General features: G+C 45.7%; 1 protein-coding gene across 3 annotated transcripts in view; it reads right to left on the reverse strand.

The window, feature by feature from the left end:
* The window catches only part of TMTC4 (transmembrane O-mannosyltransferase targeting cadherins 4), a gene marked incomplete at both ends in the record, with an annotated part of 62,922 nt that overhangs the window by 7,461 nt on the left and 32,313 nt on the right, over positions 1-23,148 (reverse strand). For all 3 annotated transcript variants that reach the window (XM_080688902.1, XM_080688901.1, XM_080688900.1), the window contains 8 exons: positions 2,254-2,366; positions 4,064-4,178; positions 11,432-11,573; positions 11,678-11,785; positions 11,963-12,042; positions 20,394-20,525; positions 20,608-20,779; positions 22,528-22,730. In XM_080688902.1, coding sequence (XP_080545028.1) covers positions 2,254-2,366; positions 4,064-4,178; positions 11,432-11,573; positions 11,678-11,785; positions 11,963-12,042; positions 20,394-20,525; positions 20,608-20,779; positions 22,528-22,730 — 1,065 coding nt within the window. The remainder of the gene's footprint in view (positions 1-2,253; positions 2,367-4,063; positions 4,179-11,431; positions 11,574-11,677; positions 11,786-11,962; positions 12,043-20,393; positions 20,526-20,607; positions 20,780-22,527; positions 22,731-23,148) is intronic.

A 23,148-nucleotide genomic window follows, 5' to 3' on the forward strand; every position in this document is an offset into this window, starting at 1 on the left:
AGGCCGGTGCTGGAGCTAGCGAGGCCGACATCGAAGCCTGCCGTGAGGCAAGGCCGGTGTTGGGGCCTCTGAGGCCAGAATCAGAGCCTGCCGTCGGGTTATGCTGGTGCCAGGACCAGCAGCATACATTGGAGCCTGCCGCGAGGCAAGGCCGGTGCCGGGGCCTCTGAGGCCGGTATCAGAGCCCGCCGAGGGGTTAGGCCGGTGCTGGGGCCAGCGAGGCCGGGATCGGAGCCTGCCGAGGGGTTAGGCCAGTGCCGGGGCCAGCGGCCGGCATCGGAGTCTTCCGTGAAGCAAGGCCGCTACTGAGGCCTCTGAGGCCTGGATCAGAGCCTGCCGAGGGTTTAGGCTGATGCCGGGGCCTTCAGCTAGCATCAGAGCCTGCCGTGAGGCAAGGCTGGTGTTGGGGCCTCCGAGGCCAGGATCAGAGCCTGCTGAGGGGTTAGGCCGGTGCCGGGGCCAGCGAGACCAGAATTGGGGCCTCCCATGAGGCAAGGTCGCCACTTGAGCCAGCGAGGTCTGGATCAGTCTACCGGGTAGCCAGGCTACAACTGGGGCAGTCAAGAGTGGGATCGGTACTTGCAACGCGGCATGCACAGAGAAATATCGCAGAAAATTAAAACCAGATGCTTCCCCTAATCAGCAATAACTAGGAGGAAAGGGGCAACAGGAAGTGGTCAAGCTATAGAAAGAACCCTATAGTGAAGCAATTAAGGTGACCAATCAGAGGGTATGGAATAGGGGAGGATGGAGCCTCTTTAAAAAGCAGGAGGTACATAAACATATATATCAAAGTTAATCACCAAACAAGCATGGGATCGAGGGAGGAGGAGGGAATGGGATGGGGGCTGGATGAGGGCTAATTGGATGATGTGTGCTTGTATATCCTCTCAAGTCTTGTATTCCAATGTGATGTATGATTACAATGCACCAATAAAAATAAATTAAAAAAAAAAAGTCTGGCTCAGTGGTAGAGTGTGTGCCTATCATGTATGAGGACCTCCGTTCCATCCCCAGCAGAGACAGTGACAGGAGAGAGAAAGAGAGAGAGCAAGAAATGCTCATCCGCTGGCCTTACCCAACCCATAGAGACCATCCCTCATACTTTCATAAACTCCACAGTGATTCTGATAAACAAAATTCGAGTTTGAGATATCACTGATATAAAGAATCTTAAGGCCTAGTGTGATAGCACACTCCTATAATCTCAGTACTCAGAGGTTGACACAGGAGAATCGTAGATTCAAGGCTAGCCTTAGCAATTTGGTGAGACCCTACTTCAAAGCACAAAAGGCCAGGGGTATAGCTCAGAGGTAGAACATCTCAGGGTACAGTCCTTAGTGGCCCTCCAAAAAGAGAGAGGATCTCAAGTCCCCTTAATATACAGGGAAGTAGGTCCAGCCTATTCATCACCAATCTTGGAATATCAAGTAGAGCAAAATTAAGTGTGTGTGTGTGTGTGTGTGTGTGTGTGTGCGCGCGCGCGCGCGCGCACGCACGTGTGCGTGAGCATGTGTGTGTCGTATTGGGGAACTGAACACATGGGCATTCTTTCTCTGAGCTATACTCCCAGCTCTCTTTTTATTGTTTTGTTGAGACAGGGTCTTGCTAAGTAGTGCTGAGAGCCTCACTACATCGCTGCCTGTGATCCTCCTGTCTCAGTCTCCCAAGTATCAGGATTACAGGTGTGCTCCACCATGCCTGATTAGATTAAGTATCTGTGATTTCCGCTGATTGGCAACCTCTTGGCCCTTGCTTATGACCCACATAACTCAAAGGCGGGAGAGACCTGGGTAGCAGGAAGGACCAGCACATGGCCTTCATGGCTGCCAACTCTCCTGTGCAGAAAAGCACCCACAAGGAGAACCCAGGCTCAGGCCTCTTGGGATGGTGTCAGGCCCCTTCCTGCAAGGCTGGGCCCCTCGTCTTGGGAGGCTGTGTCACTGTGCTGATTGGTCCTCCGCACAGGAGGCCAGCATCAGCACCTCTTCCTGGTCACAGCCTCTGCACTGCCTTTCTTTTCTTCCCCTTCCTGTGTGGATAACACTGAGTCCTGATGAGACAGGACATAGGCTTGACCTTGTGCATTCATCTCTTGGGCCACTTTTCCAGGACACAAACCGCCTGTCCCGCCCTGCACACGCTGCCACGGGTCTGCCCTAATCCTCAGTTGGGCTGGGCAGAAGGAACATGGGCAGCTTCTGTCAGCTGCTACCATTAACCACAAGAAATCCCGGCCCGCGGTTTACACACCTTGTATTTCTGGGATTTGCCCAGCACGTTTGCCAAGGAGAACGTAAGAGAGTGATCATTAGGTATTAATTCCAGGGCCTCTCTTCCAACTGCTTCAGCTTGGGCTAAATTACCTGGGAGAGAAAGAAAAGGAAAAGTAGAAACCGTGTGAACACTGTACTTGTGTTTTTGTTTCTATAATTAGCAGGGCTAACATGCATTATACGTAATGATTAGGAATCGTATGATTCCTAATCATTATGTGAAAACCTTAGGATGTACAAAATGTGTGTGTGTGCACGTGCACGTGCACACACACAGAGACACTCAAACACACAACCATGAGTGGTAAGGGCCTCTACTCAGAGCACAATTCTGACATAATATACAAAGAGCTTTGGACTTAATTCTGAAAAGCCACATAAAACCCAGTTTTCATTTTCCTCCAACTACCAGTTATACCCAAACCAGAGAAAACAAGTCTGCGAAAAAAAGAGTATCACAGTGACACTTGAATTTTGGCAAGCTTCTCACGTGGAAGCATACTTTCTGTATTTCCTTCGAAGCACGTGTCTCTTGTTTCCCCACACTGTTCGGATGGCTTGCTGGCTTTAAAGACAGCTAAGTTAATAGCACGATTTCTGTCTATGAACCTAGGGGCATTCTGCCTCAAAACTACATCCCCAATCCTTTTTATTCTAAAACAGGGTCACACACTAAGTTGCTGAAGGTCTCGAGAAGTTGCTAAGGTTGGCCTCAAAACGGTGATCCTTCTGTCTTAGCCTCACAATTGCTGGGATTACAGGCATGTACCACCATGCTTGGCTAATACCACAATTTATTTTAGTTTTTTTTTTTTTTTTGCAATACTCAGGATTAAAACCAGAGGCATTCTACCACCAAGCTATACCCTCACTCCTGTTTCTTTATTCTTTATTTTAAAACAAGGTCTCACTAAATTGCAGAGGGCCTCACTAAGTAGCTGAGGCCGGCTGTGAACCTGTGATCCCCCTTTCTTGGTCTTCCAAGTACTGGGAATACAGGCATGTGCCACCATGCCTAGCTAATACCACAATTTCTCACAGGAGGGTTAGATTTCTAAAACGAGGGTGGTCGAATATTCCTCAGTTGCTGAATCTACTCTGCCATGGGCTAAGAGATCAGAGCTCATCAAGTCATTAGCCTGATGCCTCAAATAAGAATCCACGGCTCCCGGTGCAGACTGGAGGGTGTCTCCAGTCTGTACAATCCATGAACTTGAGCAGAGACCTGCTGCTTCCATCCCATAATCCCAGAGGCCTGTCTTGCCCATGTCCTGTCTGGTGCCTCCAGCATCAATGATGGTGTGGCCAGGTAACAGGTGTCAGAATAAACTAGATAGGGTCAAACACATGACTCAACCCAGCTGTCCATAAATCATTTACCCAACATTCATACTTCAACAGGTCAAGGGAAATTCCATTTTTTATTAGAATAGGCACTTTGGTCATTAAACCACATTCATCCATTTATTTATTTATTTATTTAATTTTTGTGGTACTGGGGCTTGAACTCAGGGGCATTCTACCTCTGCTCTACATCCCCAGCCCTTTTTATTTTATTATTTGGAAACAGAATCTCACTAAGTTGCTGAGGCTGCTGTGAACATGTGATCCTCCTGTTTCAGGAGTTCCAAGTACTGAGATTACAAGCATGTGCCAGTAGGCCCAGCTCCTATTTTTATTTTTAAACGTGGGGTGCAGAGGTGGTGTGCTAACACCTACTTCCCAACTACTGGCCAGGACTGCCCTGTGGACAGTCCCCTCTGACTTCTCTAATTCTCCCTCCTCACCTGTATTGTCGAGGAGGATGATCATGTTGTTCCAGGCCAGGCTGTGTTCTGGCTTGAGCATGGTAGCATTTCTCCACGCGTTCAGCGCATCCACATGGCGGTTCAGATCTGCATACTGAAGACAAAGACCAAAAAAAAAAAAAAAAACAAACCAAAAAAAAAAAAAAGAAAATCAACATTTCATTTATTTTTCTGCCTGCTTCCTACAATACTGCTAATTAGCCCAAGCAAAACAAAATCCCACAAAAACAGACCCAAAACCAACTTAGCCTTTACTTATGGAGCTTCTAATTGTTTTGTATCAACCTGTTTACTTTTCAAAACAATCCCAATTAAGTAGATATTACTGTCATCATTCCTGCTTTACAGAAGAGGCGGAGAAGGCAACAGGGGAATTGATAACTCACCCAAAGTCACACATGTAGAAATGGAAGACCTGGAATTAGAACCAGGAGGTCTAGGTCCTGAGCTCAAGACGTCTTAAAGACAAGCCTATTATTTGGTGGTTTTAGGTTTCCAGTAACATTGCAGGCTACTGAAATACTGAAAGAGACTGCTCATTATCCTCTTTCTAGAAGGAACCTATGGAGCCAGTACATCTTCGATAAAGTATTAATTTAGAATAGCCAGCGAGTATTTTACTTGATTTAGAACAGCCAGCGAGTATTTTACTTGATTAAGAGCTGTATGTGTTCAGTTCACGGTGTGAAGAATCGTCTAGGAAGCCGGTGTGGTGGTGCACACTTGTAATCCCAGCATTTGGAAGACTGAAACAGGAGGATCATGGTTCATGCACAGCCTCAGCTACTTAGTGAGGCCCTTTGCAACTCAGGGAGACCTTTTTTCAAAATTAAGAATAAAAAATAGGGCTGCGGATGTAGCTGGAGTTAGAATGCACCTGGGTACCATCCCCAGTAAAACACACACACACACACACACACACACACACACACACACCAAAAAAAGGTCTAGAAAGCCCTTCCTGTCTAACCTAACCCCAATGTAAAACTATGAGTCTACCAGACACCCTTTATAAACTCCATCAAGAAGCCTCCTAAGGTCCTGTGAGACTCCTTGGTGATTCGGACTTGTCTGTTCCCTTTAAGGAAGGACAGAATTATCTGTGACTTTCTTTGGAAAGGCAATTTTGCCTCTTCTTTGGAGAGGCAATTCTGTTTGACATCCATAGCAATACAAAGCGCCTCGCTCTCAGTTTGTATAAATTATTGAAGCCTAGAGAGGAGAAATGATGAAATCTTTAGCAGGTAAACCTCTGGCCTTCCAGGACTCGGTTCAAATGACATTTTATCAGAATGTACTTGATCCTTTTAGCTTTGCAGAAAGTACAACTGGTAACACTTTACTAAGGTTTAAGGCTATTTCTTTCCTTCCCGTCAATCGGACAACAGAAACATTTTGACTTGCCCCGTGACCCCCAGCAAAGAGGTGGCATATTATGCAAGAAAAACGTACTGGCAAACATGGGAATATTTACAAATATCCATTTGCTCAAGATGTCAGAGTTTCCCATGAGACTCAGAAAGTCAGGTTACAATATTTTATCCTTTAAAATCATTAGAAGATGATATAAAAAGTTCAAAAAATTAAAATAATTGGGGATGCTAACTTGTAGTAACATTTAACTATCGCTCTTTATTGGATGTCCCAGTGATTTTTCAAGTCACTTCTCTCCAAGTGATATATATCTGAGTCACCTGGACAAAATTCATGGTGACATTCTAACATGCCTGAGACAATCAATTACACACACACACACACACACACACACACACACACACACACACAGTAGTACTTGCTTTTTTTTGGGGGGGGTGGTACTGGGGTTCCTGGAAACCTTTCTAACTCTGGGCTATACTCCCAGACCTGTTTTTTTATACTTTTTAAATTTGGTTTTTTTTTTTTTTTTTGGTGGTACTGGGGTTCCTGGAAGCCCTTCTACCTCCGGGCTACACTCTCAGACCTATTTTTTATACTTTTTTATTTGGAAACAGGGTCTCCTAAGCCAGCGCGCACGGCTGGCTTCGAACCTGCGCGATCCTCCTGTCTCCGCCTCCCAAGCGCGGGGATTACAAGCGTGCGCCACCACGCCAGGCTGGAAACAGGGTCTCTTAAGCCAGCGAGGCTGGCTTCGAATCTGCGCAACCCTCCTGTCTCCGCCTCCCAAGTGCGGGGATTACAAGCGTGTGTCACCATGCCCGGCAACACAGTGGTACTTGGGATTGTATTCAGACCTTTTTATTCTTTTGTTCTGACACAGGGTCTTGCTAGGCTGCAGAGAGTTTCTCTATGTTACTGAGGCTGTCCTCAAATCTGTGATCCCCCTGTCTCAGCCAGCCCGGTACAGGAATTACAGGTATGCACTACCATACCTGGCTATATTTTTCAAATTCTTACTACTATTACTTTGATTGCTATTATTACTATTTATTGAATATAACAAGAAGTTGAATCAGGTAACAGAATTCCAGTGTGCCTCCACCTCTACTCTTCTTATACACAAATGATCACTTGAAGGGAAACAAAGGCAATTTAATAAGAACAACCCAGGACAAAGTGGATGGGTAGTGTCCATGTTATTCACCTAATGGTCCTCTGCACATCCTTCTATACTCTGCTCTGGGATATTGGGGCTGGAAGCCTGCAAACTACATTGCCCAGGCGCCTTTGCCACCTAGTTCCTTGCTAAATTTCTACCAATAGGTGTCACAGCATCAACTGTAGGGGAGAGAGGAGCAGTAACTATCCCCTACCCCCATCTTTTTCCTTCTCAGCTGTGCATGAAGAAGCCACATCCCCTCCATCCACAGTCCTGGGGCTGGAAGCAGTGGTCCTTCCTTTAGTACCTCTTAAAGTACAGCAGTTCTTGATGCCTTTCCAGCCCTCCAGTTCTGGTAGAACCCCTTCCTCTGGTGTTCCTCCAAATCTAAGGCATTTATTTTTCTTTATTAATAATCTGCATGACTTCCGGCTTTCCAACAACTGCCTAACCAATTCCCCTATTAAACTTTCTCTATTTAAAATACTTTGCATACTTTCTTTTTTCCCCTGAATGCATCCCGAGTGATACAATCAGCTCCTGCAGTGACCTGTCTTCAGCAGTACCTCCAGCCACTACTACTCAAACTCTTCAGGCTCAACAATCTGTCCCAAATAATCCAGCTCTTCCTAATTTCCTATCCCACAAGAGAACTGCATACATTCCATTCTTATCGGGGTCCAAAAACCAAAACAAATTTTCATTTCCTGCTATAAAAACGTGGCTTTGGAAACAGACACCTTGAAGTTATTAAGTTCTCCTTATTTGCCAACACATAAATGGGTTGGTTGAGCTGTTAAAGATTAAGCTTTTAATGCTTTTAAGCTGTCAAGCAGGCTGAAGCGGGATAATTAAACCACAAAGGACAGAAAAGCCTTAAGCGAGCAGGAACACCATTTCAGGGTAGCATCTTTTGTAAACAATACCAAGGTCTCAATCTGCTAAGTGAAAGTGTCACGGATCCCAGGGCGAGTGCCTGTGACAAAAGCCGGTCTCTTAAATTCTGAGCTCCTGGCTTGCATAGAACTTACAGAGGCTCATTTCACGTACATTTCCTATTTTCCAAACCCCTAGGAATTGCAGTGACAGGTAGCTCGGAGGCCGTGAAGTCAGACTTTAAAGTAGGAGGCTGTAGGCAGACGGCTAGTACCCGGGTGCAGGCTGCTACCCTGGCTCTGTAAGCAGAGACCTGAGAGAAGAGCTGCCGCCATCAGAGAAAAGGAAGGAGCGAGTCACAGGGACAGCGAGTCCAACAGGTCGCCCAAGCACTAGGTTCATGGGACAGGAGACAGAAGCTCCTGTGTGCACATATTCAGGGCGCTCACCGGCTCCCCGCCTCCATCCTCCCTGGCTCGCTTCATTAACTTTGGGAGTTCGATCCTGCTCAGTGTGTTACAAGCTTTTTGGTTCCAACTGAAATCGTTAACAAGGTTTTACTGCTTCCCACCCCCAACACGTTATCGTTAGAATTGCTTTAGCTGTTCTCCAGTCTTCTGCTTTCACAAAAGGAAGCTGTCTTAGCAGCAAAGGATGGAACTAGATAATAAAGTCATGGAAAAGCCGGGCGTGGCGGCGTATGCTTGTAACCCTAGCATTCAGGAGGCTGAGACTGGAGGATGGCGGTTTGCGGACAGCCTCAGCTACTTATCGAGGCCTTCTGCAACTCAGTGAGACCCTGTTTCAAACATAAAATGACTAAATAATAGGCTGAGGGTGTATCTCGGAAGTACGATGCCCCTAAGTTCCACCCCCAGTACCGTACCGCGGGGAGAAAAAAAGTCATATAAAAGAGAAAAACAGAAAAGCATGCAAAGCTGAGTGGTTTCAGAGAAGGCGGAGGTGGGACAAGGAGGAGCGCATGCTGTTTACCAGTCCTCCTTGTTCAAGCCTCCTGCTGCTCCGTGGGACTAGTCACGGCACTGCCATATTCTGTCTGTGCCCAGGAAGAATGAATTCATCTTTTCTATACTGGACTGGGTGCACAGAGATGGTGTCTTCTGATGGTACCTCATACTGGATACATATTTTGTATTTCTCAAATAAGAATACCCATGCCACTTCACCTTAAAATTTACAAAATCGCATCACTTGCCCACCTGCCATGTGTTCTGCTATCTCTTTTCCTCCATTCATCATATCTTTACCTCTCACAAAATCATGGCCAACCCCCAGGTCAGAAACAAAGATGTTAAGACCAACGACATTCACATCATGGTAAAAATGGAAGTATGGTTTTCCAATACAGTTTTTTTTTTTTTTGTTGTTGGTGCCAGGGATTGAACTCATACGGCAGTCTACCTCTGAGATTCACCTAAGCCCTTTTTGTCTTACAGGATCTTGATACATTGCTGAGTCTCTAAGTTGCCGAGGCTGATTTTGAACCTGTGATTCTCTTGTCTCAGCCTCCCAAGTACTGGGATTCCAAGCCTGTACCACCACAGCCGGCCTCTAATAAATCTAAAGCAGCAGCTCATGTTTTCTGAGTTGCTTTCTCCAAACAGGCCCTTTCTGCTTTGATGTGATCTTCAGGTCCAAGCTCAGACAGCGATGCTCCCCAGATGCAGGGCTAGAGACAAGGTACTGGAATCGCCCAGGGGTTTACTTTTGTTTTTTGGCATTGGGGGGACTGAATTCAGGGGCATTCTATCTCCAAGCTACATTCTCAGCCCTAGTTAATTTTTATTTTGAAACAGGGTCTTGTTAGGCTGATGAGAGTCTTACTACTTGCTAACGCTGTCTTCAAACCTTGTAATCCTCCTGTCTCAGCCTCCCAAGTACTGGGATCATAGGTTTGCACCACCACACCTGGCTATTTCTATTTTGAAAGTATGAATTTTTTAAAAATCTGTTTATTGGTGCATTTTAGTCATTCATCTTAAGGCGGTACAAGATGGTAGAGGCATACATGCACACATCATTCACTTAGTTGAAAGTATGAGTATTCTATGGAGCTTTTGATTCCATAAATCCAAAATGGGTGGATGGCTAATAGTTTTGGGTTTGGATAACACAAGGCCTCCATAAAATAAAGAAGCTCAGGCATTTAAAATGAAGATAAACAGACATTTCTTTAGAACACCAGATTGCTATTCTACTTGTGAGGCTAAGCTGGGTAAAATCTGAAAAATTATATATAAAGTTCTTTTTTAAAACCACATCCCTATGCATATATTGCAGCTTGGCTCACATGAACCCAAAGTTTTCTCCTTAACAATTTCATGTAATAAATTTAAATATAGCTGGAATATATATTTGGTTTCTTAAGATCAAATTAAAGATTAATTGAAAGAAGAAGACAGTCATTCCTCTAAAGGATATTGCCAGGCTGAAATGTTGCAAGGAAATTACAAGTTTCAGGCCAAGCCTCAGCAACTCAGGGAGACCCTGTCTCAAAATAATAAAATAAAATAAAGAGCTGGAGATGCTGCCTGGTGGTAGAGAGCTTGCCTAGCAGAGGCCTCATCCCCCTGTGTACACACACACACACACACACACACACACACACATTCTCTCTCTCTCTCTCTCTCTAGCACAGTAACTATTTGTATGTCTCACTTTCTTTGTCAATAAAATAGAGAGCAATCAGATCTTCATAAATATCCTGTCAACAACCAAAACTACAAAGCTATTATGGAACAGTTCCCTATTTATTTCAGGTATTACCTTTCAAATCAATGCCTTGACTTCCAAGCTGAGCTGTCTCTTTTGGGGAGCATGCACCTTCCAGATGAAGGAATCTACTCCCTTTAGGAAGGAGGACAAAGATCATGCTATTTCTTTTTTTAAAAGCTCAGCATCAGTTAGTGTTTTAAAAACAGATAAACAGATATTTATCAGGACATTACCCATTGGAATACTGTTTTCAAGAGAAAAAGAGATTTTTTTTTTTTTTTTGCGGGTCTGGGGATGGAACCCAGGGGCATTCTACTTCCGAGCTACACCCCTAGCTCTATTTTTTATTATTTTGAAACAGGGTCTCACTGAGATGCAAAGGGCCTCACTAAGTAGCTGAGGCTGTCTGTGAACCGTGATTCTCCTGTCTCAGCCTGCCAAATGCTGGGATTACAAGCGTGCGCACTGTGCCCGAAGAACAAGAGATTTAAAAAATTTCAATTTACTCTTTAGTTTAACCTATTGCTTTTGTGGTCTTTCAAACATAACTATTTCTAGGCCCACGTGTTGGTGCACATCTATAATCCTAGTACTTGGGAGGCTGAGACAGGGAGGATCGCAGGTTCGAGGACAGCGTCGGCAAGTAGTGAGACTCCTATCACCTAGCAAGACTCTATTTCAAAAGAAAAAAGTAGCTGGGTGTAGTGGCACACGCTTGTAATCCCAGCATTTGGGAGGCTGAGACCAGAGGATTGCGATTCATGGGCAGATTTAGCTACTTAGTGAGGCCCTCTGCAACTCAGTGAGATTTGGCTTCAAAATAAAGAAAAAAAAAAGGGCAGGGGTGTATCTTGGAAGTTGAATGCCCCTGGGGTTTCATCCCCAGACCTGCAAAAAAAAAAAAAAAAAAAAAAAAAAAAAAAGTAAAATAGGGGTTGGAGGTGTATCTTGGAGGTAGGATACCCTTGGGTTCACTCCCAGTGCTCCCCCACACAGTGACTAATTCAAGTTGGACTGCTTGCTATTTACAGCTTCAGTATTACCCATAAGGAAATCATATAGTTCCCTTCAAGTGAGATAAATACATGTCAAAGAACTTTATAAAGTAGGAAGGGCTGCACAGGTATCACGACTGCCCTTTTATTTTAATTAAGGGAATATCCAGTGTCTCCTGCAGGCCTGGGGCAACCTGACCTTACCAGACGGCCGAGGTTGTAGTAGCAGTCTGGGTATTTCCTTCTGTGTTTAATTGCTGTCCGGTAACTCTGTTCTGCGGCCTCGAACCGTTTCAGGCTGTTTTGCACGATGCCCAAGTTCATCCACGCTGCGGCAAAGTCTGGCCTGAAAGCATTTTTTAAGAAAAAAAAAAAAAAAAAAAAAAAAAAAAAGGCTTAGCTGTTGGAAGGCTGGCGCTGTCCCTGCCTTAACTCTAGAACAATGCTTACTGTATCCGCACAGCCAAAGACAGCAGCTCTTCGGCTTCCTGCAGCTCATTCCTTTCTTTTAAGATATTTCCAAGGTTATTCATGGCATGGACATACTTGGGATTTAATCTGGAAGTTGGGAGAGAAACCAAGCCGACTGTTACTATTCAGTGGTGTTCCCAAACTCTCAGGAATTGGCGAAGACGTCTCGAAGTTGGGGTCTTAGCGGGGCAGGTGTGGAATCCGAGCAGGCGAAGGCAGCATGCATGGACGCGCTACTTCTTCCGCAAGACGCGTTCCTGGTACCTTACTGCTTCTCTGTAGTATCGGATGGCCGCTGTTTGGTTGCCTTTGTCAGCCAGGTTCTTGCCAATGTTGTAGTGAACCTGAAAATACAGATGACGATTTGGCCGTCAGCACAGAGGCTCCTTTGTTCAGAGCCTGGGCGCCTATCACACCATCTAACTGAAGGCAAGAGGGAAAGGGCTTAAAACCAAACAGATAAACAGACACCCACCAGAATTTTTGCTAAAACCCTACAGCGGGAAGGCCAGGGGCTTTTCTTTTTTTTTGGGGGGGGGTCATTTTGGAGATTGAACCCAGGGGCATTCTACCTCTGAGCTAAGTCTCCAGCCCTATTTTTTATTCTTTATTTTAAAACAGGGTCTAACTAAGTTGTGGAGGGCCTCGCTAAGTAGCCGAGGCTGGCTGCGAACCTGTGATCCTCCTGTCTCAGCCTCCCAAGTACTGGGATTACAAGCGTGCGCCACACCACTTGGCACTTGCTTGTCTTTTAATCCCCCCACCCTGTAAGAAAGAACTAGAAGAAAGAGATGTGCTTGGAAGACGTAAAATTAGCTAAAGAACTCAGAAAACAGGAAATCCTAAAGGTAGGCCGTTTTTATTACTGAACCTCAAACTCCCCTCCCCTCACACAGCCCTTCAGAGCTGAGGTCACGGTCAGTCAATCGCCTGTGGACGTTGACAGGAAGAAACAGTGAGTCTACCTGCCCACTCCGTCCAAGGCAGCCCTCTCGTGTGACAGCTTCCTCGGGTGGCACAGTTGGCCTTTTGCTCTACACCTGTTACAGGAGAAATGCTTGTCTCCCCCACATTCAATTCATTTAGTTGAAATGCTGACTCCTAACGTGCAGGCACCGGGAGGTAGCGCTGCTGAGAGGTGGAGTCTAGAGGGGTGGGATCTGTGCTCCTCTACGAGCTGCTCCAGAGAGCCAGAGGAGATCCCAGAAAACCCCTTTCTCCACCTCCTCCAAATGAAGTGGAGGGAACCAAGAGGGTGGACCTGAGATATCCACTCTGTCATGAGGATTCAGGGTGACTGGTGACAACGTCTCGCCATCAGCTGGTACATGCAGAGAGCCACCCAGATAGATGTGTGGCACTGGGACGCGTGGTCTCTTCCTCCACAGTAGCTATCAGCTCACAGGACCGCTCTCCCTTCTGGGCTGATAAGCTGCGTCTGTGGTGTTCAACATCTTATCTATGACTGCGACACTGGGTTTGAATGCAGGCCCCTAAGCCCGTGCTTCTTCTCACTACAAGACACCAGTTTATCAGGTACAGGGCGAAGACGGGCTGGCTGCCCCAGGAAGGTCTAGATCCCCATCCACACCATCCGCTTTTCTTCTTAAACCACTGCCTTGCTATGTTATGGATATAACACCCAGCGGCCCCCCATTTGTATGTTGAAGCCCCCAAACCTCACAATGTCTTTAAAGAGGGAACTTAGGTAAGACGAGGCCACGTGGGAGGGCTTCAGCCAAATCTGGTGTCCTTATAACAGGAGGGAGTTTGGACACAGAGAAAGACCAGGGTGCACATACAGGGAAGGTCACACGGGGTAAAAGATGCCATCTTACACCAAGGAGAGGAGCCTGAGAAGAAACCAACCTGCCCACGCCTTGATCTCAGACTTCCAGTCTGCAGAACTGTAAAAACAGAAACTTCAATTCTTTAGGACACCCAGCAAATTAACAAATCTTGAAATACAGCAATGGTTTACACGCACTCAAGGAATCATATCTGAACACTGCTTCCAACAGCCTCTGAAAATACAGTCTTAACTAACCTACAGTCACTGCACTTCCTCAAGCACACTGTACTTGTGGAAGGCTGTGTGTGGGGCAGCGTGACGTTCTCTGAGCGCCTGGGAGCAATCCTGATTCCTTTCACGGTGTCAACTGAAAAGCAGTGACATGTGGGTTCCTCTTGAGGAGATAGAAAGGAAATAGGCAGATAGGGAAAAGGCCTTGGTAGAAAAAGTTAATTTCCTGAGTTTCCTGAGGGGCAACAAATGCCTGAAATTCCAAAGGCTCAGGAGATAAGAAGGCCAGAGCTTCACAAAGCCATCCTGACTTTTCTAATCAACAAACCCACCAAGCAAGTCTGGCATTCCTGAAAGGAGACCCTTCAAAGGACTTGCAAATGCCCTATGCAAATTCTCCTTGGAGTCCCAAAAGCCACCCTAACCACAAACGAACTTGCAAGCGGTCAGGAATCGGCCAGTCAGATGGTAAAGCGGGGACTTTCCCGCTCGGGACCCCCTCCCCTTTTGGGGAGCTGTTTTCTCTCTCGAAGGTCGTGTTGGCCCTGAGAGAAGGCAGAGTGCATCTGAGGGCATGTGGCTCGGGCGACTCTCGAGTAGTGACCTGAAGGCCTCTGCTGGACATCAAGGCTGACCAGACCCCTAAGGGTGACCTGTACCTCTTTTCTGGCAGATCGCGTGGACTCTGGGAGAAAGTAGTTTGCAACTGATGGGCACTTGGCTCGGGCGACACTCGGGTAGTGACCCTGAAGACAGCTACTGGACCCCGGAGTTCCGACCGCCCCTATGGGGTGTTCAGCCACTTCTCTCTATTCCCTTCTGGCAGATCGTGTGGACTCCGGAAGAAAGCAGCCTGCACCTGAAGGCAGTTCGGCTTGGGCTACTCTCAAGTATTGTCCTGAAGGCAGCTGCTGGACCCAGAGTTCCAGCCCCTTTGGGGGTGTTCAGCCACCCTTGTCCCATTCCCTGCTATTTCCAATAAACCTTTTACTCCCCTTCCTGAGGTCTGCGGGTGTCATTCTTCGCTCTCCGTAGACAAGAACTCGCCAGGGTTTCCTCTCAAGAAACCCCCGTTTCACTCTCACCTGATGGAAGGAGCCACAGCTGAAGAATCCCAGGAGTACACCCGGGTACTTCTGCACACCACAGAGTACAGACTTCCTGGATCACAGAACTGTCCCCTCACAGCTATTTTCATTCTTAAATTATAGCCTAGAGGCAGTTACTGCTGTTGCCTGAGAAGCCTTCTATCAATGGCTAGCTTTTGGGCCCCCTCTCTCCCCAGCCTGGAAGTGTGGCTTCATTCCCTCCTGCACAAAACAACCTGGGGCCAGAGAAGGTAAGCTGTGAGGGACAGCACAAACACAGCCTCCACTCAGCCTTCAGCGCGACTCCCGCCTCTCCCGCCCCCAACCTGCTGCCGCCGTCCTTTGTTCTGGACAGATCCCATTTTCTCCATCAAAGCTCAGACGAGGAGTTCAACTGCCCTCTGCAGTATGGACGGTGCTCTGTTAGATGCTCTGAACGCCAGGCCAGAAGACCAAGGGAGAGGAAGGGGCACTCTGGGAAATCAAGACTGTAATTATTTAAATGGAACGAGTTACACATCTGATTCAGCCCTGGAAGGCAGTCCACATTTAACAACTGGCAACAGCTTTTACCCTATGGATTATGGGGGAAAGGGGTGGTTGAGAATTTTGTGAATAAAAAAAAAATCACAAAAACTACAGATTATGAAACAGCACACCCATGTGAAAACCCAAGCTACTGGAAATAGTATTCAGGGGATGAGTGATTTTTGTTTCCAGGGTATGTGAATGAAAACCTGTTCATTCAACTTTCCCTGTAGCCTTTGTGCTTCCTACACTGATCCAATGAGCCGAGACTGAAACCTGATAACAACACGCAGCTCAGTAGGAGGACGTGTGCGTGCAAAGCGAAATCACCAGTAATGAAAGCTGCTTTTTTTTGGTAGTTATTGGGAATTGAACCCAGGGGCATTCCACCTCTGAGCTACACCCCAGCCCTATTTTTTATTCTTTTTATTTTGAAACAGGGTCTCACTAAGTTGCTGAGAGCCTGACTAGTAGCTGAGGCTGGCCACCAACCTGCGATCGTCCATCTCAGCCTCCCAAGTACTGAAATTACAAGTGTGCGCCTCCACACCCGTCGATGAAAGGTGTTTTTAATACCAGCATGAAAATTGCTTGTTTCAACTATTCTACCAACACTGGATTCTAAATTTAAAATGTCTTACACACAATAAAAATCCTATAACTATCTGGGGTCACTCCTTGTGGAAAGGAGTGCCTTCTGGTGGTATGTGATCCTGGTCACTGTTACAAGAATTCACAACTGTATCATAGAATTGCTACTAAGTGTGACTTATTCTTAAAGTTTTTAAGCTTAAGCCTTAAAAGCTAAGTGTCTGCAGTGGCCGTGGTGGTGCACGCTTATAATCCCAGCATTTGGGAGGCCGAAACAGGAGGATCTTGGTTCGCAGATAGCCTTAGCTACCTAGCAAGGCCCATGGCAACTCAGTGAGACACTGTTTCAAAATAAAGAATAAAAAATAAGACTGGGGATATAGCTCGGAGTTAGAATGCCCTGGGTTCTATCCCAATACAGAAAAAAAAAAAAAAAGACAAAAAACTAAATAGCTGCAAATAAGACATTTAGAACCTCCTCTCCTCTTTCCATGTGACCCAATTAAATAACTAATTAAATAACTAATATGAAGTGCCTACCATATGCAAGGCATTGTGGGTAATTCAAATGCGGGCTAGGGACTGGTGCTACCCACATGGCGATGCTGAGTATAAGTTTGTAAGTCTGGGCCTGCACTGGAGCCCGGGAAAGATTTCTTATATAACACAATGTCAAGTAAAAGCAGTAGAGGAAATGTATCCCCTGTGATGGAATGGAAGAGAAGCAGCAATCCCCTAAATGAGAGCTCTTCCCTGAAATTAAAAATAAAAAATAGGCAAGAGTTTAATGACACTTAAAATTAGAGTGGGAAGTTTAAGAACAAAACCACCCTTCAACTTGTTTACACTGAATGGTATCACTGAATAAAGTTCTTAGAAAAAGACTACCATCAGTGGGTCTGGTTTTTTTTTTTTTTTTTTTTTTTTTTGGTTACTGAGAATGGAACTGAGGGGTTTTCTACCTCCAGGATATACTCCCAGACCTATTTTATTTTTGGAAACAGGTCTCATTAAGCTACTGAGAGCCTCAGTAGCTGAGGCTGGCTTTGAACTTGCGCCATCCTCCTGTCTCAGCCTCCCAAGTACTGGCTTTACAAACATGCACTACGATGCCCAGCTTCAGTGAGTCTGTTTTGAAGGTGAAATCTCTTATGTATATCTCAAGTCAAAAGAAGAAACTCGCTGGGCGTGGTGGTGCACACTTGTAATCTCAGTACTTGGGAGGCTGAGAAAGGAGGATGGCAGGTTCGCGGCCAGCCTCAGGAACTTAGTGAGGCCCTCTGCAACTTAGTGAGACAGTTTCAAAATAAACACTAAAAAACAGGGCTGAGGGTGTAGTTTGGAAGTAGAATGCCCCTGGGTTCCATCCCAGTTCTGAAAAGAGAGAGACACACGCACGCTCCCCCCAGTGGCTGTGTGCATGCTGACCGGTGCACATCCTGTGTTTTATAAAATCAGGCACTGGGCAGATGTGGAGTTCAGATATCATAAATCCTACCCCTTTACTTACTAGAGTTACCTGTGCATTAGGGCACCCAAATTACTAACCTAAATGTCGGCTTAACCTTCCTATACCTCCATTTCTCCCATTTGGAAAAAATTAAGAAAACAATACTCTCTGTCTCTAAAAACCAGAGCAGGAGGATAATGGAGATTAATTATAGAGCCTTTGACAGAGACCTGAGTTCCTCGTGGTGCAGAACTATATAAATAGAAGGGGATAATTACTGCTCTTCACACAGAAAAGTAAAAATAAAACAAATCTATTTAACATTTATAAAATTAAATTACAGGCAATTTATTTTTAGTAGCATGAAATAGAAATATTGCTCAGCAAGTCACATTAAAGATAAAAGCTTCAAGTAGTTCATTTTGTCTAAGTCTCTTACTATACAACATGGATCAGATGTTTTAATCCCAGAATAGAACAGAAAAGGAATCAGCATCTTTCCTTTACAATTCTTCACCTCACGGTCACAGCAAGATGTCAACCCTTCTTTGTTTTTTTTGATGGTTCTGGGGATTGAACCCAGGAGCATTCTACCTCTGAGCTATACTCCAGCCCTATTTTATTTTGAAATAGAGTCTCAGTAAGTTCTTGATGCTGGCTGTGAACCTGGGATCTGCCTGTCTCAGTCTCTCAAGTACTGGGATTACAAGTGTACATGGTGGGCCACCACACCCGGCTTCAACTCTTCATTTTACTGGCATGATTTTTCCAGAAACCACCGCTTTCCCCTCAATATGTGTTGTGAAGATGAGACAGAATTCCAGAGAGCTCACTAGTCCTCCAGGAGGATTACGTTTAAGCATCCTTAGCAGCTCCAATTTGGATGGTGTAAGGGAAACATCATTACTTAACCAAAACAATCCATATGAACAAAGAAGTCTTCTCACCTACTGTCTCTCCTCGTTTTGGGCTAAGAGAACCCCCTTCCTGTCTTTTCATTTTTTTTTTCTTTTTCTTTTTCTTTTTTTTTTTTTTGCGGGTCTGGGGATAAAACCCAGGGGAATTTGACCTCCGAGCTATATCCCCTACCCTATTTTTTATTCTTTATATTGAAACCGGGTCTCACTGAGTTGCAGAGGGCCTCCCTAAGTAGCTGAGGCTGTCCGTGAACCACGATCCTCCAGTCTCAGCCTCCCGAACGCTGGGATGACAAGCGTGCCCACCACGCCCGGCTCTTCCTGCCTTTTCAATGACTCTCAGACTAACACTAGCCCAGGGAAGCTCACATTCCTGAGTACCTACTATGTGCTAGACCATGTTAGGTATCTTAGTTCATTTTGCCCTCACAACAAATCCAGCAGATGGGCCTCGGCCCCTTCTCAGAGCAAAGGATACTTCTAGTTCAAAAAAACTTTGCTTTGCCCAAAGAGGTACATATGGGTATGCGAAAAGCTGGGATTCATCAAAAATACAAGTGAAGCAAATTCCTACCAGATAGCTTCCACAAAGCACATTGCTAATTTTACTTTATTGCTTTTGGGGAATGAACTCAGGAGCATTTTACCTCTGAGCTATACTCCCGGCCACTTTTTTTTATTTTTTATTTTTTTGGTGGTACTAGCGTGGAACCCAGAGGCTTTCTACCTCCGGGCTATCCTCCCACACCTTTTTTATTTATTTATTTTATTTGGAAACAGGGTCTCACTAGGTTGCTGAGAGCCTCACTAAGTAGCTGAGGCTGGCTTCGAACCCGTGCGATCCTCTTGTCTCAGCCTCCCAACCGGCCACTTTTTTAAAAAAAATATACTTTCCTTGGCGCAGTGAGTCTGTTGTCATGGCGTGTCACAGTGACCGTGATGCGCGTGCACACAGCCCTGTGGCCTCTCCTCCAGCTCCCCTCATCCTCCTGCAACCCCATCTCCCACACAGGGTATTGAGATCGACACTGGTATTCTCACATGCGTATATCATGTCAATGCAAGTGATTCCTTCAGGTACAGACACTTCTGTTTATCTAATTGGAACAAAAGGGAGTTGAAAGCAGGGAACTCAAAGGTGACATAAATGTGCACAGTGTAATTTAAAGTTCTGAGCTAAAGCCGGGCGTGGTGGCTCACCCTTGTAATCCCAACATTTGGGAGGCTGAGACCAGGGGATTGCGGTTCTAGGACAGCCTCAGCTACTGAGTGAGGCTCTCCACAACTTAGTGAGACCCTGATTCAAATTAAAAGACTAAAAACTAGGCCAGGGGGTGTAGCTCAGAGGTCAAATGTCCCCGGGTTCCATCTCCAGACCCACCAAAAAAAAAAAAAAAAAAAAAAAAAGTTCCTGAGCTAAATTACTGCCCATTTGTAGGTACAGTCGCCTTCAAATTTTAGCTTGGAGGCAGCTAGGTCCAGCTATGGCCACAGTCTGGTTCTAAAAAGTATGTCTAGGTGGTTAGACTGTGTGCCTCACCCAATCCCAGCCCAGAGATGTGGTGACACCCCCCAAGCCCTCTGCAAAGGATGATCATTGCTACAGGAAGAGGAGCCAGACTTCAATTACATAACATGCTTCACTGATGTTGTCCAGTTTGAATGATTTCTTTTGGCTATATGGAATTCTAAAGATGTTCATCAAAACCATTAAAGAAATAAAGCAAAGGAAAACCCACGTATTTGGTTAAGAGTTATATGCTAGATTGTCTGATGGTAAGTGTTCTTCCTCAGCTAGCTGGAGGAGGAAAAGCATTTCACAGTAAAGTCTTGTTAAAAGAAATGTGGCCGGCGTGGTGGCGCACACCTGTAGTCCCAGTACTTGGGAACTTCAGACAGGAGGATCGCAGGTTTGAGGGCAGCGTCAGCAAGGTAGGGAGACTCCCAGCAACCTATTGAGACCTGGTTTGATAAACAAACAAAAAATAAAAAGGGCTGGAGGTGGAGGTGTGGCTTGGTGTTATAATGCCCCTGGGTTCAATCCTAGGGCTACAAAAAAGGGAAGGAAAACAAGAAAGAAACCTGGCAGCCCAAATACCTTTGCGTTGAGTGGACACACAGACAGGGCACTTCTAAAAAGCTGGTCTTCACTCCGCCACTCGCCACTGCGCATCACGCACCTCAGTGTGTTGACCAATAAAATCCCCAGCACAAAGGCCCCGATGAGTTTCTTGAGGAGAGAGAGAGAGAGCATGACCAGTGAGTGGCGTGCGGCCGCGCGGACGACATGCAGCACCACTCAGGGCTGGTACCTTCTTCTTAGTATGTCTGCTCAGAGCTCCAAGTCCAAAGGTCAGGAGCACGCAGAATCCAGCGCTGGGGAGGTAGAGGACCCGCTCTGCGACCACAAAACCCACCCTGAAGAAGAGGTTGCTTGCAGGAAGAAACGGGATCACGAGAAATCCCAGGCCCAGAGTCAGGATTCTGGAAGACAAAGACCATTTACATAAATGGCCTTTTCAGATTTCTCAGAAAAAGTCTTGCTCAACAGTAACTTAATGATAAAGACTTTTCTTTTTTTCATGCTATCAATCGATAAAAAGTATCATCATCAGCAAAAACAATGTCTCAAGCTGGGTGTGGTGGCTCATGCTTGTAATTCCAGTATCTTGGCTGACACAGGAGGAGCACAGGTTCAAAGCCAGCCTCAGCAGCTTAGCGAAGCTCTCAGCAACTATGGGAGGATCTGTTTCCAGATAAAATAAAAAAGAGCTGGGTAGCTAATTGGGTGATGTGTGCATGTGTGTCTCCACCATCTTATACCCCATTAAGATGTATGACTACAATGTGTCAATAAAAGATTTAAAAGAGCCAGGTGTGGTGGCGCACACTTGTAATCCCAGTGCTTGGGAGACTGAGACAGGAGGATCACACAGGTTCGAAGCCAGCCTCAGCTACTTAGGGAGGCTCTCAGCAACTTAGTCAGACCCTGTTTCCAAATGAAGTACAAAATAGGTCTGGGAGGATAGCCCAGAGGTAGAAAGCCTCTGAGTTCTACTCCCAGCACCCCCCCCCAAAAAAAAAAATTTTAAAAAGTTTGAAAGAAGTTGAAGAAAAAAAAAAAAAAGAGCTGGGTATGTAGTTTGGAGGTAGAATGTCCCTGGGTTCAATCCCCAGCAACACACACACACACCCAATACCAAGGCAGTTAACATCAAGTATACAGATAAAACTTACAAACCATACAATTCATATTAATAGATAAAATGATGGTGTCTATGGGGCCTGGTAAATTCACTTTTAATACCTCAAGCCCGTCAGGTATGAAATCATTCAGTGGATACCGGTTTCAATTACTTCAATGTACTTTTCATCATGGGAAAACCCTGCCTAAACTTAACTAATAATACCAAAGTCATTTCAACTTTACAAAATCTGAAATGAACTAGTATCATGTTTGGTTCGCAAGCAGAAAGGAAGCCGAGCACTGGCCGATCATCTGTTCATCCTCCTGCAGAGGTCCAGGGGTGAATGAGGACGCCGGGTCAGCTTTGGCAGCCCCTCCCTGGGCCCTGGGCCTAAGGTATTTCTTTTAATCCTATCCCACAAGTCTGGGCAAGCTGACCGAAACTGGAGTTTGTTGCTCTGAAGACTCGTCAGCCAATTTAAGACACAGGCGACTTAACGCTTCATTTATTTTGAGAAATCACCAACTCCATATGCTTCGTAGAAATCATCTTCAACACTTTTCTTTTTTATGAAAACACATTGCTTTTCCCCAATTATGCTCCCAATAACCTTAATTTTTTTTTTTCCTGTGGAGGAAGGATAGTCTCTTTGGGGTAGCAGCTTATTTTTACCCCACAACAACAGAAAGTATCACCATGCATTCTGTGGGTTTTTTGTTTTTTTTTGAAGGGGAATTGTGAAATAATGGGCCCAACACATACCAATTACACTTTCTGTTCTGACCATAAATTACTCTTTACCACCTACAGCGGCAAGGACTTCCAAGTGCTCTTTCCTGAGAAGGGGAGGAGGAGATAAAGCAGTCGCCCACGCCCGCTTCCCACTCCCTCCCCAAGGGCTGACGCCAGCCAAGCGTCCGATGGACCTCATCCTTTCCCTGGGTGCGGATTCCAAACAAACTGCTGAAATGATCAGTGCTGGATTTAGCAAGAAGCTTCAGCCGCCACCCAGGGTGGAAGTTAAAATTCAGCACGACCGCTTACCTTCTCTTGTGGCTGTCTTCGGAGCACAGGGCTTGGCATATTAGGCCAATTAGGCAGAGCCAGAGCGCTGCGAGAGCAATTACCCTCCAGTCACCAGCGGACTTAATGAGGGGGATGCAGCCCATTGACCAATCAAAACACAGCCACCAGGGACACAGCAGCAGCCAGGCATTCAATGAATAGTAGTAATTATAGTTTATGGCCTGTCAGTCAAAAGAAAAACAAACACTGATTTGATACTGAACTTGAAAGAACATATATACATATGTAGATTCCGACTTTACTTCTGAGGCATGCACAGGCTTCTGTCCAAGGACAGCAGCTGCATGAAAGTAAAATTCTGCCGGTTTGTATTTGGACACAAGGGACCTGTAATCTGTAACTTATGAAATACATTCAGATTTTAATGAATAAAAATAGAGTCACACCACCAGACCCAGAAATACATTTATTATGTTTCTGGCTGGGCCATGACCCGTTTCGTTTATTTAGTGATACCGACAGCCTGGGAAATCTGAGTGTCAGGGGTCGCTTATCTGCCCCACAACCTAAGGACGGTATTCTGGGGTCTTCCTTTTGGTGTCTTCTCTATGAAGTGCACAGCTACAAATCTGTGGCCCG

The sequence above is a fragment of the Muscardinus avellanarius genome, assembly GCF_963383645.1.
Source record: "Muscardinus avellanarius genome assembly, chromosome: 2".
In the NCBI taxonomy this organism is placed as follows: Eukaryota; Metazoa; Chordata; class Mammalia; order Rodentia; family Gliridae; genus Muscardinus; species Muscardinus avellanarius.